A 15,320-nucleotide genomic window follows, 5' to 3' on the forward strand; every position below is an offset into this window, starting at 1 on the left:
CAGGTGTGCTTCAGTTGAGTTTACTGTGCAGGTGTGCTTCAGCTGAGTTTACTGTGCACATGTGCTTCAGTTGAGTTTACTGTGCAGGTGTGCTTCAGCTGAGTTTACTGTGCACATGTGCTTCAGTTGAGTTTACTGTGCAGATGTGCTTCAGCTGAGTTTAGTGTGCAGGTGTGCTTCAGCTGAGTTTACTGTGCAGATGTGCTTCAGCTGAGTTTACTGTGCAGGTGTGCTTCAGCTGAGTTTACTGTGCAGGTGTGCTTCAGCTGAGTTTACTGTGCAGATGTGCTTCAGCTGAGTTTACTGTGCAAACAATAAACTGTTAAAAGTGAGTTAACTAACTGCTAACACCAGATTGTACATCAGAGAGAAATAAAGGTTGTGAAACATGGCTACTACTTGTTCGGTTGATTCATTCAAACTAAAATAACATCTTGCCGATTTGACGTGATTGTGATAAAATAAACTACTTGGCCTAAATAAACATGATTAAACAGAATAAAATGGTGTGTTCTCGGGATGAGCTGGACAAACGGCTGGACTGCTCAATAGCTCCATCTGCTGGTTAAAGTTAAACCTGCCTCAAGTTATGTTCAGATAATAATGCTCCACAGTAATGGGCCTTTTTGAGAAGATGTTTCTTCTACCTACAAACTGCTGAAATGTTTGTGTAGGTTAGTAAATACATGTGAGATTTGTGCATTTAGAGACGTGCTATTCATGGTTTTCAAAATTCTGAGAAAGGACTGTTGCCTCAGGGTTAGGGTTGGCCCTTTTGAACGTAGAAGTTACGCCACGGAGCTACGCTGTTTACGCTAGAGACATTACGTCTTAAAACTGAATCTACAGATGTCTGTTACAAAAAGTACGCCCAAAATGACTCAGAATGTGCTCAGAATGTGCTGCTCAACTGTTTGCTGGCTTTATTCGTGTTGAAGTGAAAGCGGCTGATTTCATATCAATCAGAGCCAAGATAATGTGATCTGTCAAATTCCTTGACAACACACTATAGAGGAGTGTTTTTTTTAGTTTATTACTTGCATAAGGCTAACGCTAGGCATTAAGTATGGGTTAGTATGGCTTAACTTCTATTCATAAAAATATGCTTTATTAGAAAACCTATGAAAGAAAGCTAGAAATGACAGGTATTTAAAAACAACTTTCCATACAGCAATAATGGCTGTGATGATTAAACATAAAAATATTACACATGTAGTTCAGGGTAACTAATGCCACTTAGAAGCTGTTTTATGAACAATTGTTTGTGTTTTTATTTCCTCTTCATGTAGTAATGTCTACTATGCTCTGTAAGTTACAGTATCACTGAGATTTTTGATTTGCTCTTTTCAATCTGATATTTTATAAAATGTAATTTTATGTCAAATGTATTTTCTCACAAATGGAATCTGCCTCTAAGTCATTGTATTATCATTAACATAAGTGGAAATCAAGTGTGTTTACTTAATTAATTCAGTTGTAAATGTGTATTTAAAAATATGTATCCATACAGTCAATGTTAAATATTACATTTTGGACATAAAAAAAAAATAACACGGTCATGTCAAATATCCCTCACTATATTTTGCACCACCAGCCGCAACTGCAAGATATATATTTTGAATGAGAAAAAGTCTTCAAAATGTTGCAGTGTTCTGTAGAAAATATTCGTGGTTCACGTAATTTTCATAAATAAATAAATAAATAAATAAATAAATAAATAAATAAATAAATATATATATATATATATATATATATATATATATATATATATATATATATATATATATATATCTCAAATCAACTCATGGTGCTCCCGATGAACTCTGTGGTTTTTACAATCAGGACACTTTTTACGCAACTTGACAATCACGTGGTTTTGAAATCTTTTGAAAAGTACAGTGTCAGTTGTGTAAAGTGTTGCAGCTCAGGTATGCACGGCTCCATTCTTCTGGTCACTCTCTTTTCTAAGGCCTTTATCTTCCCCAGACCATTGTGGACAGAGCGTGCAGTGTCCAGCCTCAGACACGCCCCTCAGACACGCCCCTCAGACACGCCTCTCGCGCACGTTTCAATTGGTCCTTGTTTCCACTCCCTGCGCCGTGTTCCGCGATGCTTCACATTTAAAGTTGTGCAGTCTTTTCTCTCGAGTCGCATTGCCAGGCTGCACCATCCGTCACCATGACCGAGCAAGGAGCTTTCGACACTAACGTGGTCACCGTGACTCGTTTCGTGATGGAGGAGGGCAGGAAGGCGAAAGGCACCGGAGAACTGACCACTCTTCTGAACTCTATTTGCACAGCGGTGAAAGCCATCTCCAGCGCCGTGCGCAAAGCTGGGATCGCCCATTTGTAAGTAAACAGTGTTCTCACTTCTCAGCGACATATGCAGTCTTTGTGGAAGAGGAGTGGTTCATTTTGCTCAGATACATAGTCATTTAGGGTCATCCACGTTGGCAGATTGAGGTTCCCTGTGTGTGATCAGGAAGAACAGATCCATAGTCACACCCACGTGTCCCAACTGTATACTCTCAGATTACAACAAGTTTTACCTGAAGTTTAGGTGAGGATGGTTCATGTCATAATTGGATTCATTCCAAAGCTGTATAGAATGTGGTCCACATTAGATTATTATTGCAGTGTAAATGTGTCATAACCACACTGTGGAAACCAGAACTTTCTTCATCAGTTGTGAAATACAGAGGCAGCAACAGTTACTCCTTCTTGAGTCTACATCTTTCTGCTAATCTGTTTTTCATTTCTATTCTCTGGTTAGATTTGGCATTTCTGGAAACACCAATGTGACTGGTGACCAGGTGAAGAAACTGGACATTCTGTCCAATGACTTGGTCATTAACATGATCAAGTCGTCCTTCACCTCCTGTGTGCTGGTGTCCGAGGAGAATGAGCACGCCATCATAGTGGAACCAGAGAGGAGGGTAAGTTGTACCATCATGCTGTTATCCTGCTGTTATCATGCTGTTATCATGCTGTTATCATGCTGTTATCCTGCTGTTATCATGCTGTTATCATGCTGTTATCCTGCTGTTATCACGCTGTTATCACGCTGTTATCCTGCTGTTATCACGCTGTTATCCTGCTGTTATCCTGCTGTTATCATGCTGTTATCCTGCTGTTATCACGCTGTTATCCTGCTGTTATCATGCTGTTATCCTGCTGTTATCACGCTGTTATCCTGCTGTTATCATGTTGTTATCATGTTGTTATCATGCTGTTATCCTGCTGTTATCCTGCTGTTATCCTGCTGTTATCCTGCTGTTATCCTGCTGTTATCCTGCTGTTATCCTGCTGTTATCATGCTGTTATCATGTTGTTATCATGTTGTTATCCTGCTGTTATCCTGCTGTTATCCTGCTGTTAACCTGCTGTTAACCTGCTGTTATCCTGCTGTTATCATGCTGTTATCCTGCTGTTATCATGCTGTTATTTGTTTTCAGGGAAAATACGTTGTGTGTTTTGATCCTTTGGATGGCTCCTCAAACATTGACTGCCTCGTTTCCATTGGCACAATATTTTCCATTTACAGAAAGGTCATTTTAAATTTAACATATAATATTAAATGACTATAAACAGTGTTTCTTATATTGTTTGAGTGACCGTACATATTTTAAAAACACAGGGTACAGATGATGAACCCAGTGAGAAGGACGCCCTTAAGCCTGGGAGGGACCTGGTGGCAGCAGGTTATGCACTTTATGGCAGTGCAACAATGATTGTGATCACCACTGGGAACGGCGTCAACGGCTTCATGTTGGACCCAGTAAGAACCATGTGCTATTCATTATAGTTCTGATGACCTAACATTAATCTATGTAATTCTTTTCTTGTACATTTGTAATAATTCAGGCTCTTGGAGAATTTATCCTGGTTGATCGAGATGTCAGGATCAAGAAAAGGGGCAATATCCTCAGCATTAATGAGGGCTATGCCATGTATTTTGATCCTGCTGTCACAGAGTACTTGCAGAAGAAGAAATTTCCTAAAGTAGGGAACACATGATGATGTCAGCACTGTGCCGCCTGTGTGTCCTCATGTGTAAACATTTGTTTGAATATGTGAAGGACGGCAGTAAGCCTTATGGGGCGCGATACATTGGTTCTATGGTGGCAGACGTTCATCGAACTCTCATGTACGGGGGAATCTTTTTATACCCTGGAAATGTTAAGAGCCCCAATGGAAAGGTACGAGGACATGACTATTTTACCTGCCACATTCGACCATAATTGTACAACTTGACTTGTGACAAACTCAACTTCCTGTCTTGAAGCTGCGGTTGCTGTACGAGGGAAACCCCATGGCCTTAATCATCGAGCAGGCCGGGGGCATGGCCAGCACAGGCTTTGAGAACATCCTAGACATCCAGCCTAAGAACATCCACGAGCGCTGCCCAGTGGCCATGGGCTCAACTGAAGATGTGCTGGAATACATCGCCCTCTGCAAGAAACATGCCAGAAATTGATGACAACTGCACCTTTACATCCACAACTGTGATGCCTCAGGGACTGGGAGAGCGGACCAAAAACTGAGATCTAAGAAATGTATAACCATATTTTTAAAAGTGTTTCTTTTTTAAATGAAATGCAAAAGTAATTGCATGTGATGATGGAATGAGCAAAGTAATTAAGTGCAATATCTATGCACAAATCTCATTCAGTGCATAAGAAATGAATGGATGTAAAACATTAAGATCAGAAAGTGCCAAAGAAAAATAAGCTTTGAAATGAGTCAGTTTACCTCACTGTGCCTTAAGAATGACCACATTATTACACATTCTTCATGAAGGACCAAAACTATGCAATCATAATATGTCTTTAATGTGAATGAAGTGTTCAGATTGAAACATTAAATCAAATGTTCAAAGTGCATTGGTTTGTCATTATTAAACTTTACTAAGGAATGAAAGTAAACACTGTTTAGGTGTTACATTTACAAGAAGTGTGGGTTTCCTTTCCTATCATAGTGATCCAAGGCTTAAGATAGAGACAGAGTTCTTGGCACAGATTGGAATTTGAGTTGAAGGCCACAGAGCGGTCATGGAGGTCTGATGACATTTAACTTTTATTTGGCATTTGAGCCTTTGGGTTCAAGCAGCATTTCTAAAACAATTCTTTCATTGTGTTTTTACATGGTTTGCAAAACTTTGAAAGTAAGAGTAACAAAATAACATGCCTTTGTGTGTAAGCTATTGGAAACTAAAAGAACCAGGACTGCCATTCTAGCTGTCATTCTATGTTTGAACTCTATGATGGGTGATCTTAGTTTGTAATATTTGTTTCTAAATGTCCTAAATAACCAGCAGAATGGTGTGGGATGCACAGTACACTGTGTGTGTGACACTTGATCTGTCTGGCCGTGTGTGACTGACTGCACACACAGGCTTCCACATGGCTGCACTCAAATAGACTGGTGTGTGAGGAGGAATGACTAGGACTGGGCTCTGATCAGAACATTCACTACTTGTCTGTGGTTTGCTCCGTGCACTCAGCCTGCTGCCCACCGGGACAGAGACGTGTCAGGATGTCCGACCAGTCTACTTTTGACACAGATGTGTGGACCCTCACACGGTTTGTGATTGAAACAGGGCGTCAGGCCAAGGGGGCCACGGGAGAGCTCACTCAGCTCATCAATGCAATGCTCACGTCTATCAAGGCTATTTCTTCAGCTGTCCGCAAGGCTGGGCTGGTTCACCTGTGAGTACACACACACACACATACACATACACACACACATACACATACACACACACACACACACACATACATACATACATACACACACACACACACACATACATACACACACACACACACAAATACATACACATACACACACACACACACACACACACAAATACACACACACACACACAAATACATACACACACACACACCTACACACACACACACCTACACACACAAACAAATACATACACATACAAATACATACACACACACACACACACACACAAATACATACACACACACACACACACACACACACAAATACATACACACACACACACACACACACACACACACAAATACATACACACACACACACACAAATACATACACACACACACACACAAATACATACATACACACACACACACACACAAATACATACACACACACACATGCAAAGGTCAGAGGTCAGAGGGTAGAATTGAATGTGGCTTTGGAGTCATGAGACCTACTTTGTGCATAAGAGTCTTTAAACAAAGTTTTAGATGTGTGGTCCTACTTTGGGAAGCTGCTTTAGTTAAGCAATCACTGCATTATAATTAGTTTTCCCAAAACAAGCCTAATCAACACTATATTGATTATATTTTTTGCTGTGGTGTTAATCACAGAGTACAGTATTTGAATTCTATTTCTACTATTTGGGAATGGATCACGTGTAATGTAATCCCAGAATGTTTTATTTTATTTTACTAACCGTAATAAAACAAAGCATTACAAGCATTATTATTACTATTTGTGCACAAATTGGCTCCATGTGTTGTCATGTGTGTCAGACAGGGCTTGGCCGGCTCTGTGAATGTGACTGGGGATGATGTGAAGAAGCTGGACGTGCTTTCAAACGAAATGGTGATCAACATGCTGCGGGCCTCGTACAGCACGTGCTGCATGGTGTCAGAGGAGAACAAGGACCTCATCATCACCCCCAAAGACAAGAGGGTGAGCAGGCCTTTTACTGACTGCTCACTGGAGGATTATTGTGTCGAAATGTACACTAACCATATCATATTTTCAGACTTTGTATAACATGTACAGATGAAAATATTAGAATAACGCAGTACCATCCCCTGGTGAAGGATATTTGTATTTTTGACAGGGGAAGTATGTGGTGTGCTTTGATCCTCTTGATGGCTCCAGTAACATTGACTGTCTGGCTTCCATTGGCACCATCTTTGCCATCTACAAACGGGTCAGTACCTGCTTAAACTAACAATGCACAGGAAAGGAATACAACTCAATAAAAATGTGTCAATATTTGCTTTAGATAATAAAAAGCTTTGTATTAAAAAGTAGCTTCGGTAACTCATGACAGGCTAAGATTTAAAATCTACCCTTAGTACCAGGTTTAATATTTACTCAGTGACGCAGAAAACTAAATCTGTAACTGCAGTAACATCTGCACACACTAGATGGCACTACCGCAACAACAACATGCAAGAACAAACTCCTCAGTACATCTGCAGCATTTAGATTTTAGAGTCTGTACTTCACAACAAAGTTTAAATGGGATTATAACATGATCTTTTTCAAGAACGTAACAGCAGACTTTTGAGATAGACTGTAGATTTCAGTTTATGTTTGTTTCAGAATTGGCAAAGCTCCATGGATTCCAGGAAATCACTTTATGTTACTGAGGGTCCGCCACCTGCTTGTCTGGAATAGTCTAAGATAAGATAAGATAAGATATTCCTTTATTGTCCCACATGGGGAAATTTCATTGATGCAACGCAGGAAGATACAGAGGCAGATACAGAGGAAAAGAACAGATCACTTATGGGAAACTACACTGTGGCATTTAACGTATCCATGTCTATTGCCCCCACTCACAATAAGAATGCATGTCTGTGTAATCCCTCATGTGGTTGAGAGGCAAAAGGATTCAATTATCTTTTTCTATGCAAGAATGTATGGATTTAAAGTTATTGTTGACCAGTAGAAACACCTGTAATCTGTAATTATATATTGAGGAAAATGTCACGTAAAACCATTGCATCTCCATGGGGACAAGAAGGTGGCGGAACCTCTAGCAGAAAAATGACACGGTGCATTTTGAACTTGACACAGACATACAGTAAAGTAGATGTGTGTGCTGACTGTAAGGTAACTGAGGGCGAGCCTACAGACCAGGACGCTCTGCAGCAGGGGAACAACATCGTGTGCGCCGGTTACGCTCTGTACGGCAGCGCGACTCTGGTGGCCCTGAGCACTGGAGCCGGACTCAACTTCTTCATGCTGGACCCTGTGAGTGCACTTTACTGTCCCTTTTTACCACTCCCTGTCTCCCTCCCTGTCTCTCTCCCTGTCTGTCTTTTATTGTTTTCTTTTACGATTCCGCAAAAAAACACACCGGCAATTAAAACTGTAAAGCTGTAAAAACACAATGCATTTTGATCTAATGTTTCAGAAGGAAAACTACAGACTATTTAAAGACTTTAGAATGTAACGATGTAATGATTGCCCATGATAGATGCATCATTTGTTGTGTAGGCTGTTGGTGAATTCATCTTGACTGAGAGGAACGTCAGAATCAAGCCAAAGGGAAAGATCTACAGTCTGAATGAAGGCTATGCGAAATATTTCCACCCATCAATAAATGAGTACCTGAAGCACAAGAAGTACCCAGAGGTGAGACGGCACAATCATGGTATTCGATTAATCCCTGTAAGGAAACGTGTCCTCTGCATTTGACCCATTCTTCAGTGTGGCTAAAGCATGTGGTCAGGAGCAGTGAGTGACCCATCCACAGATCTGAAGATGGGTTTTGTCGGGTGTGAGCTGGTGCATTTTTCTTATTTTACATGTTTGAGTGACTCTAATACCCTAAGAGAACTCCGACATGCTGAAACTCCACACATAAAGGCCTCACTTGAGCTAGAATCACAATACAGCACCTTCTTGCATGAGGCGTGAGTACTAGCCACTGTACCGCCCCCTCAAAATGCTGAGAGGAGGATACACCTGGAGGCCCCATGTGATGGGGGCATTCCAGTATGAGCAGGATACAGTGGGTCACCTGACCATGAGGGACTTCTCTGTTCTCCTGCACTTAGCACTTTACTGACATCTGACTCAAAGAAGATTCATATTCAAACTAATAAACTTACATATGGTTGTATTGTCCAACCTTACCAGCTGTTATCCATCCATCCATCCATTTTCTACCGCTTGTTCCCTTTCGGGGTCGCGGGTGACTGGAGCCTATCCCAGTGACTTTGGGCCTTAGGTGGGGTGCACCCTGGACAGTGGCCAACTCGTCGCAGGGCACCAGCTGTTATAACACACATAAACAACATGAACACAAACAGCTTTTTTCTTATTTCATTATGTAAAACAGAACTTTAGGGGATCATGAGACATTAGTGTGAAAGAGCTCTGATACTATTTAAAGAGCAATCTTGTGACACTGTGAAAAAAAAAAAAATAGCTGTCAGCTGTTGTTCTCCGTTTCACTTGCTGTGAAGACAATAGGGAATGCAGAGTAATTCATACACTCAGGCTAAGCACAATAGTGTCTACAGTCAGTAAATAAGCACTAGAGGGTTTTACAGTAATTCCTCACTTAAGTGCAACATGTCCTTATTTGGATCTTTTTAAATTCTTGACTTTGATTTAGTCTGTGGTGTCCATATCCTTTTTTAAAAGGGAAGTGTGAGTACACCCCCCCTCATGGCTGTGGGATGTGACTCAGCAGGCACATGACTCTTAAATCCATGTGTTCAAACTTTCAATACTGTGGACATGGTTTTAGGGACTGACTTTGCAGTTACACACGTTTAATAATATCACGCGTATTGTTATCTGGGGCAGTGTAACCCACTTGTTTATGTTGTGACGATACATTCTGCTGTTGTAAACAGACTTCGACCTGCTCCCTGTGTTTGGGTCAAACAGAGAGTCCGCTACGTGAAAAACACAACACATGTACGGTATAGTGACATAAGTTAATAATTGGTCTGAGCAGCTTTAAATGTTCTCTTACTCACATTATTGTAAAATAAAAGATGGCAAGTCTGAGCCATGCCCCACCTGTTCTGACCGATTGCAGAGCCATGGTCAGATCTTGGCCTTGTTTATCACAAATTGTTGCCTATAGAGTGTGAGGGTCAAGTCGATGAGGAAGAAAAGCAGGAGAATTTAAAAATAATTTCAGAACTTTTTAAAGACCACTGATCACATGATGGACACAGCACATTGCATATTGTCAGTGTTCCCTAGTACAAACACAGCACTGCAGAATTACACTCTGTGTGGTCAAGTGTTTATTATTAACGAATTGTCAAGTATTAACCTCTAAGGCCAAAAATGTGCTGACATTTCCTGCAGGATGGCAGCTCTCCCTATGGGGCCCGCTATGTCGGCTCTATGGTTTCTGATATTCATCGCACCATTGCCTACGGAGGAATATTCATGTATCCTGCCAATGAAAAGAGTCCAAAAGGAAAGGTAACGCAAATGAACCCCCATATCATATGTCCACTTAATGTAAGAAATGTATTATATAATTGTCAAAAGTGCAGATGATCATGTACCTCAAACTTCCCTCCAGCTCCGTCTGCTGTACGAGTGCAACCCCATTGCCTTCCTGATAGAGCAGGCTGGGGGCCAGGCCACCACCGGCACACAGAGGATCCTGGACGTCCAGCCTGAGACCTTGCACCAGCGAGTGCCCTTTGTGGTCGGTTCACCCGACGATGTCAACGAATACCTGTCTTTTGTCAAAAAGTATCCATAATTGTCAAAATAAGAGTGGGTGAGTGAAGACTTGACATTCTGAGGCATTATATATAGTGCTTCACAAGTCTGTCACTTTTATATCAAAATGGAAAATAGTTGTCATTGTATACATTAAAATGCCCCAATTAAAACATGTGCAGTTTGTGCAGACTTTATCCTCATGTCAACCTAATCCAGGTTAACAGGACAGTGTGACAAGGTCGCAATGATAGTTTACCACCTTTTAAATAGTTAATTACCACTTTTAGTATACAAGGTCTCTACTTAGGGATGCCCATTCTGTGGCCTTGTGCTTTTTCCTCAAATGGAAAACAAATTTACAACTTGGAATAAATGATAGAACTGTTGCCAGTGCACCTTGTTCGGGGAAGAAGAGGCCTCATTTGTCCACAATGGGGACATTTCGGTAAACATTAGACTGTATAGTCCCAGTAAATCATAAAATCAAGGTTAGCAAGCTCAGTCACAAGACTTCTGACTTTCCAGTAAGACCAAAACGTTTAATGTTCCATTTAATGCTTGTGAAAATTGAATGATTGATAATCCTCACACGTGCTAGTGTTAAAGTATTTATTGATCACAGTAAAGTACAAAATCATTTACAAATGATCAAAAACAAATATTTACAAAGAAATAACACCAATCATTAAAAAACAAGCTAAACAGACAGTTAAAAAAAAAGCCCAGCAGAATCGCCTGCTAAAAACGCATGATCAGAGAAAGACTTCTTCAATCACACTATTGCAATAAAAATACTAGACACTGCAGTGGAGCAGTGCAGTTAAACAAGTGGATAACTGGCAGCTGTGGCAATTCCACAGTGATTCTTTTTGTCTTTGGCCATGTAGATGAAACCCTTCTCTCCCCACTTTTCACTCCAGCTGTGAAGGAAATGGTTCAGGATTAGTTTGAGTGGAACTTTAGAACAGTTTAGTAGTTTAAATGTTTAGAAAAACAAAAGCTGACCTGTTCTTAACAATCCAATACTTGTTTCCGTCAACATCTTGACCCTGAAAGCCATAACCAACCACGAGCACACCATGGTCCAGCTCCTCACTGCTGCAGTCCTTCTCAAAGTAAATTCCTAGAAAACAAAAAGGGGTTTGAGTCAGCCATGTTCAACGGTAGATTCCAAATAGTCCCTCCACAGAACACTACATACCAGACTGGTAGAACTGGAAAGACTCGTGCCCAGCATCAATGGCGACAGACACAGGTCCCACAGCCGCCACGGCCTTCATGAGAGCGCGTTCATTACCACTGGGAACGTCCACAAACCCGGTGTCATTGGCAGAGTTGTACTTTGGGTCGTAGTGGCAGGGCTGGTCATCCTAAAACACAATTCAGAGGAGTCAAAAGGCAATTTCTAGACAGGGTCCAAGTAAAACTGCAAGAAAAGTTATAATACGCACAGTTCCCAAATATGGGTAAGAGTCCTCGGAGTCCAGTCCCTTGTTGTCCTTCACGTATTGGAAAGCCTGGTCCATCAGACCTCCGTTGCAGCCCTCGTTCCCTTCAGGTCTGGAGCAGTCCACCAGGTTCTGTTCACTCAGAGACACCAATGTGCCACTCTTTCGGAATTGCTGACCCTCCAGGGCTCCTGTAGTACTGAAGGCCCAGCAAGAACCACACTGACCCTGAAAGAAAAGTAGAAAATTGTAATAAGCTAAAATGACAGCAATGGCTACAAATAAACAATCTTTGGACTCCAAGCTCCACACTGCAAGTGGAGCTGATGTCCTGACATTAGCAGAGCAGGCTGGTTTCAGCTTACAGTAAGGAGGAGCATGTGAAGCGCTCAGATAAACAAGCCGAAGAGTCTTATCACACACACAGGCAGTTTGAACAAACATATATAGCTTATGATTGCTTAGGTTAAAATGTGTGCCAAGTACAATATGCCCTGCAGCAGCTGCAAATGATCGCGCAAGGGAATCTCATTTAAAAACATATGGTAAGAGACAGTATCATATTTACCTGGTCTTTAACTGGTGTGACGTAGCCCTTGTCCCTCCAGTCAACAGATCGTGGGGCCTCGAAGAAGTTGGGCTCCAAGTAAAAAGACCCCTTGAATTTCCTGTGTGTCTTCTGCTTGTAGCCGTTCATGACCTGCCTGAACTCCTCGTGAGTCTGAGGAAGGAGAATACAATTAATACAGCAAAAAATACTGGGCCTCAGAGACAAAAAAAACCCTGAACTTACCATGTCGCCAAAGTGGTTCATGCCCAGGCGGTAAGTGTGTTTGCCCAGCGAGTGCTCAAGGTTGTGCATTTCAATTTTCTTCAAGTTTTTCTCCCAGATCATCCTCCTCCAGCCCTCCTCTTTCTACAAAAACACCGCTGTGAGAACAATATCCAATACAAATGTTCTAAAGAATAAAAAAAGTGCCTCACCTCATGGTAGAGTTTGATGTGCCAGCTCTTCCACTGGTCCCAGTGCTCATCCAACTGTGGGTCCAGGCTGGGGGCAGACAGGGCAGCTGCCAGGCACAGGGCAAACACTGCGAGGGGCAGCATTGTGGCTTGTGCTGAAGAACAATAAAAGGGAAAAGATAGGACGGTCTTTAAAAAAGGTGGCAAATGACCTATATCGCACAAAAGAATATCACAATCGTTCTGAAGATAATACGAGACGTCCTGTACATAATCTAAATGTAAACATTAACCTCAAACAGATTACTAGCCTTTTGTGCGACATTGCATGCACATTTTTGCACAATCCTGTTGCATTGTTAAAATATCGCACTAGGGGTTAGTACGGGACATAACCAGAGCCTGGAACACCGTGACTCAGTGGATAAACGTTCTGCTTTGATGTTTATTCACGCTTTTGTGGGGCAAAGGACACACTGTACACTGATGACTCAAAGCTGCAGAGTTCCTCCCCGTGTTATTCCCGTCTTTTATCTACGCAAACGGGCTCATAAACACGGCGTTATGGCCGTTATGACGCCGGGGAGAGTCGGGACGGTGGATTGAGCTGGGCTGGATTCGTTTTCCCCGAGAACAGGAAACGAAACTCGGGCCATTCCTAACAAAACGCTCCGAGCCTGTGTTGTTTTGTTCACGATCACGAGATCTGCGGCGGCACAAAGCCAACGGGAGCAGGAAATAACGCAATAACAAAAACTCCACCGGGAAAACGACATTCAAACTACGAGCACCGTTAGCTTGGAAACAGCGAGAGATTTAGTTTGCCATAAAGTAATATACGCCTCGGTCTCCATTTCTGTTCCATCCGAGGGCTTTGTTCTGTCCTGCGGCGCGATAAAAACGGGAGAAAGGCAGCGGGACACGTGCCGAAAAAAGCCCGTGCCGACACAAAGTAGCGGAAAATGGCGATACTTACTGCAAATGTTGCGTTCTGCGGGACGAAGACGAAGGTAAAATGCCTCTTTCTGTTGTTACTCTAAGTTTATAAAGGGCCGACGCGCCGCCCGACCACTGCCCACCGCGCGCGCTGATTGGTCAGATCCTTGTTTTTCCTTGCGTCTGTCCCGCCCAGAGTGACGCACGTGATTCCTACTCTGAGCCTGCGGAGATAAATCAATGAAGAGGTAGAAGAATATGAAGTAAAGGGACATTTAATTAAATTATAAGCTTTGTTTGGGTCAATAGTAAATGTAAATAGCGCGAGAGAAGGAGGTTTATTTCAGCAGAAGACTTGTTTTGCTGCAATAACAGTCATTGGTGCTGAAGGGAGCGTTGGATGGAACGTTGTTTTATGACGCAAATGCTCTTGGCCTTTGCTCTTAAACGTATTCAATGAATTGTGTTTGTTTTTCCCAGGTTTCTGAGTTAGATACATTCATAATCTCAGTAGATACGAGTTTGCTGGGAGGAATTTGAAGACCCAGCACTCAAAGAGTTAATCAGGTTTGCTCATGTGACTGATAAGAGTGTGAAGAGATTTCTCTACAAAACAACAACAGTGCAACGTTTCACTAACATGTTCTGACATAATTGCATTCAGCTTCAACAGACAAACTGTTTGGTTGATTAAACATGTACTATATGTATTACAATATTCTCAGAATATTTTTGGGCTATTTTTATTACTTTTATTCTTCAATTCAACCTTAACACATTCAATATCTGCATACTATGACAGTATTTTGAGTCACAAGTTTGTTGTCAGCAGCATTACTGTTATATGTGCTATGACAATATCACATGGCTCATTTGAGATGAGTTTGTGCAAGTTAAAACTTGATTCCCTATTGTCAGCAGTAAATGTGTCACATTATACTGTTCCTTAATTTTGGTATAATCAAACATTATATAGAAGTGTCTCAAACTTGCTGAGACAGACATGATATGTTTCATCACACAATCAAACGGACAAGCTAAATATTTGTTATTGGGGATAATTCCTTTTATGCTTTGCTATCTTCCACTGCTTACATCACCAGTGTCTGAATGTCGCTGAATGTCAATACACATCAATACATTTTTGTATCAGGTTGTTTATCATCACAACAAATAGTTTACCTGGTTGTAATGTACATATTCTTGCAACAGGCACCGACTGAGACACAATTAAATTATACTTGAGGAAGCTACCCAGCCATTCCCCGCTTTGTACCGTATAAATGTACCGCAAGTCTATTTAAGTGTATGTGTCGAATGAGGAACGAGTCAGACAAGTCACAAATAACATTTCCAGTGAAAACAGGACAAGAGGCCCATACTTGATGTGACATTTCAGTTTCTTTGTTATAATATTCACAAAAAAGGCCACTGGTTAAATGTACCATTACAATGTAAATGAAGTCTCCATTGCCTGAAGTCCTGGGACTGTGACTTCCTCATAAATATTCCTGACTCCT

At 41.5% G+C, this 15,320-nt stretch overlaps 3 protein-coding genes across 3 annotated transcripts; 2 read left to right on the top strand and 1 right to left on the bottom strand.

The window, feature by feature from the left end:
- The first annotated feature begins 2,126 nt into the window (after positions 1 to 2,126).
- LOC140347155 (fructose-1,6-bisphosphatase 1-like) lies at positions 2,127 to 4,555 on the top strand. Its single transcript, XM_072433498.1, has 7 exons — positions 2,127 to 2,348; positions 2,773 to 2,935; positions 3,455 to 3,547; positions 3,637 to 3,777; positions 3,864 to 4,001; positions 4,079 to 4,198; positions 4,285 to 4,555. The coding sequence occupies exons 1-7, from the start codon at positions 2,179 to 2,181 to the stop codon at positions 4,474 to 4,476; spliced, it is 1,017 nt and encodes a 338-aa protein (XP_072289599.1). The 5' UTR covers positions 2,127 to 2,178; the 3' UTR covers positions 4,477 to 4,555.
- An 861-nt stretch (positions 4,556 to 5,416) lies between these two features.
- On the top strand, positions 5,417 to 10,499 carry fbp2 (fructose-1,6-bisphosphatase 2). The gene is made up of 7 exons (XM_072433558.1): positions 5,417 to 5,707; positions 6,535 to 6,697; positions 6,855 to 6,947; positions 7,859 to 7,999; positions 8,246 to 8,383; positions 10,082 to 10,201; positions 10,305 to 10,499. The coding sequence occupies exons 1-7, from the start codon at positions 5,535 to 5,537 to the stop codon at positions 10,488 to 10,490; spliced, it is 1,014 nt and encodes a 337-aa protein (XP_072289659.1). The 5' UTR covers positions 5,417 to 5,534; the 3' UTR covers positions 10,491 to 10,499.
- Positions 10,500 to 11,048: 549 nt separating this feature from the next.
- On the bottom strand, positions 11,049 to 13,981 carry ctsla (cathepsin La). Its single transcript, XM_072432578.1, has 8 exons — positions 13,841 to 13,981; positions 12,886 to 13,019; positions 12,695 to 12,817; positions 12,470 to 12,622; positions 11,905 to 12,129; positions 11,655 to 11,823; positions 11,459 to 11,576; positions 11,049 to 11,373 (listed from the first exon to the last, which is right to left on the bottom strand). Exons 2-8 carry the CDS (start codon positions 13,006 to 13,008, stop codon positions 11,274 to 11,276), a joined length of 1,011 nt encoding a protein of 336 aa, XP_072288679.1. The 5' UTR covers positions 13,009 to 13,019; positions 13,841 to 13,981; the 3' UTR covers positions 11,049 to 11,273.
- Positions 13,982 to 15,320: the final 1,339 nt, after the last annotated feature.

Source organism: Eucyclogobius newberryi, unplaced genomic scaffold, assembly GCF_026437365.1.
Source record: "Eucyclogobius newberryi isolate DKJ021-1_F unplaced genomic scaffold, fEucNew1.0.hap1 SCAF_6, whole genome shotgun sequence".
Classification (NCBI taxonomy): Eukaryota; Metazoa; Chordata; class Actinopteri; order Gobiiformes; family Gobiidae; genus Eucyclogobius; species Eucyclogobius newberryi.